This window comes from Rhincodon typus, unplaced genomic scaffold (assembly GCF_021869965.1).
Source record: "Rhincodon typus isolate 14 unplaced genomic scaffold, sRhiTyp1.1 hic_rhity00000299, whole genome shotgun sequence".
Taxonomy (NCBI): Eukaryota; Metazoa; Chordata; class Chondrichthyes; order Orectolobiformes; family Rhincodontidae; genus Rhincodon; species Rhincodon typus.
Window position 1 is genome coordinate 84,131 of NW_025965937.1, and position 807 is coordinate 84,937.

The window sequence follows — 807 nt, forward strand, 5'->3', positions numbered from 1 at the left end:
GATGGAAAGGCGGTTTGGGTCCATTGGGATTGTGTCCGATGGGAGTGGACGGAAAGGGGGTTGGATTTGTATGGAAGGATGAGTTGGGTTTGCTGACTGCCCTCACTGTGCTGCTCTGCGTCTGTCGCAGTCCCCCTGAAGAGTATCTCGGTGGAGATCGAGGTGAAGGGCTTTGTGGCTGATGTTTCTGCGAGCCTCGAGTACAAGAATGAGGAGACCGAGCCTGTGGAGGCCGTCTTTGTCTTCCCCATGGACAGCGATGCTGCCGTCTACAATTTCCAGGCCATGGTGGATGGCAAGACGATTGTGGCTGTGATTAAGGAGAAAGAGAAGGTGGGATGTTGTGGTGGGGGGCGTGGTGAGTGAGCGGAGTGGGCCTTGGGGGACCTCAATGGAGAGCTGGCGTTGACACCTTTTTCCCTCCTTGTGGACAGGCGAAGGATGATTACGACGATGCCATCTCGTCTGGGCACCAGGCCTTCCTACTGGAGGAGGACAGCAGCAGCAGCGACATCTTCAGCTGCACTGTGGGCAACCTGCCCCCTGGGCAGAGTGCCACTGTCTCCTTCTCCTTTGTCCAGGAGTTGGCGATCGAGGCTGATGGGGCAGTGCGTTTCGTCCTGCCCGCCATTCTCAATCCCCGGTACACACCGACAGGTGAGGCTCCAGTCCTGGAGTTACACCAGCAGTGACTCAGGGTGTGAGGCAGGACCAGTCAGATAGACACTCTCCCAGCCCAGAAAAGAAGGCATTAGATTCAGCGTAAAGCTGCTTCTACACTGTCCTCCCCATCAAACACTCCCAGGG

General features: G+C 56.9%; 1 protein-coding gene across 1 annotated transcript in view; it reads left to right on the forward strand.

The window, feature by feature from the left end:
• Positions 1–807, forward strand: part of LOC125488309 (von Willebrand factor A domain-containing protein 5A-like) — a gene marked incomplete at its 3' end in the record, with an annotated part of 28,244 nt that overhangs the window by 26,592 nt on the left and 845 nt on the right. The window contains exons 3-4 of the mRNA XM_048621261.1: positions 131–333; positions 435–657. Coding sequence (XP_048477218.1) covers positions 131–333; positions 435–657 — 426 coding nt within the window. The remainder of the gene's footprint in view (positions 1–130; positions 334–434; positions 658–807) is intronic.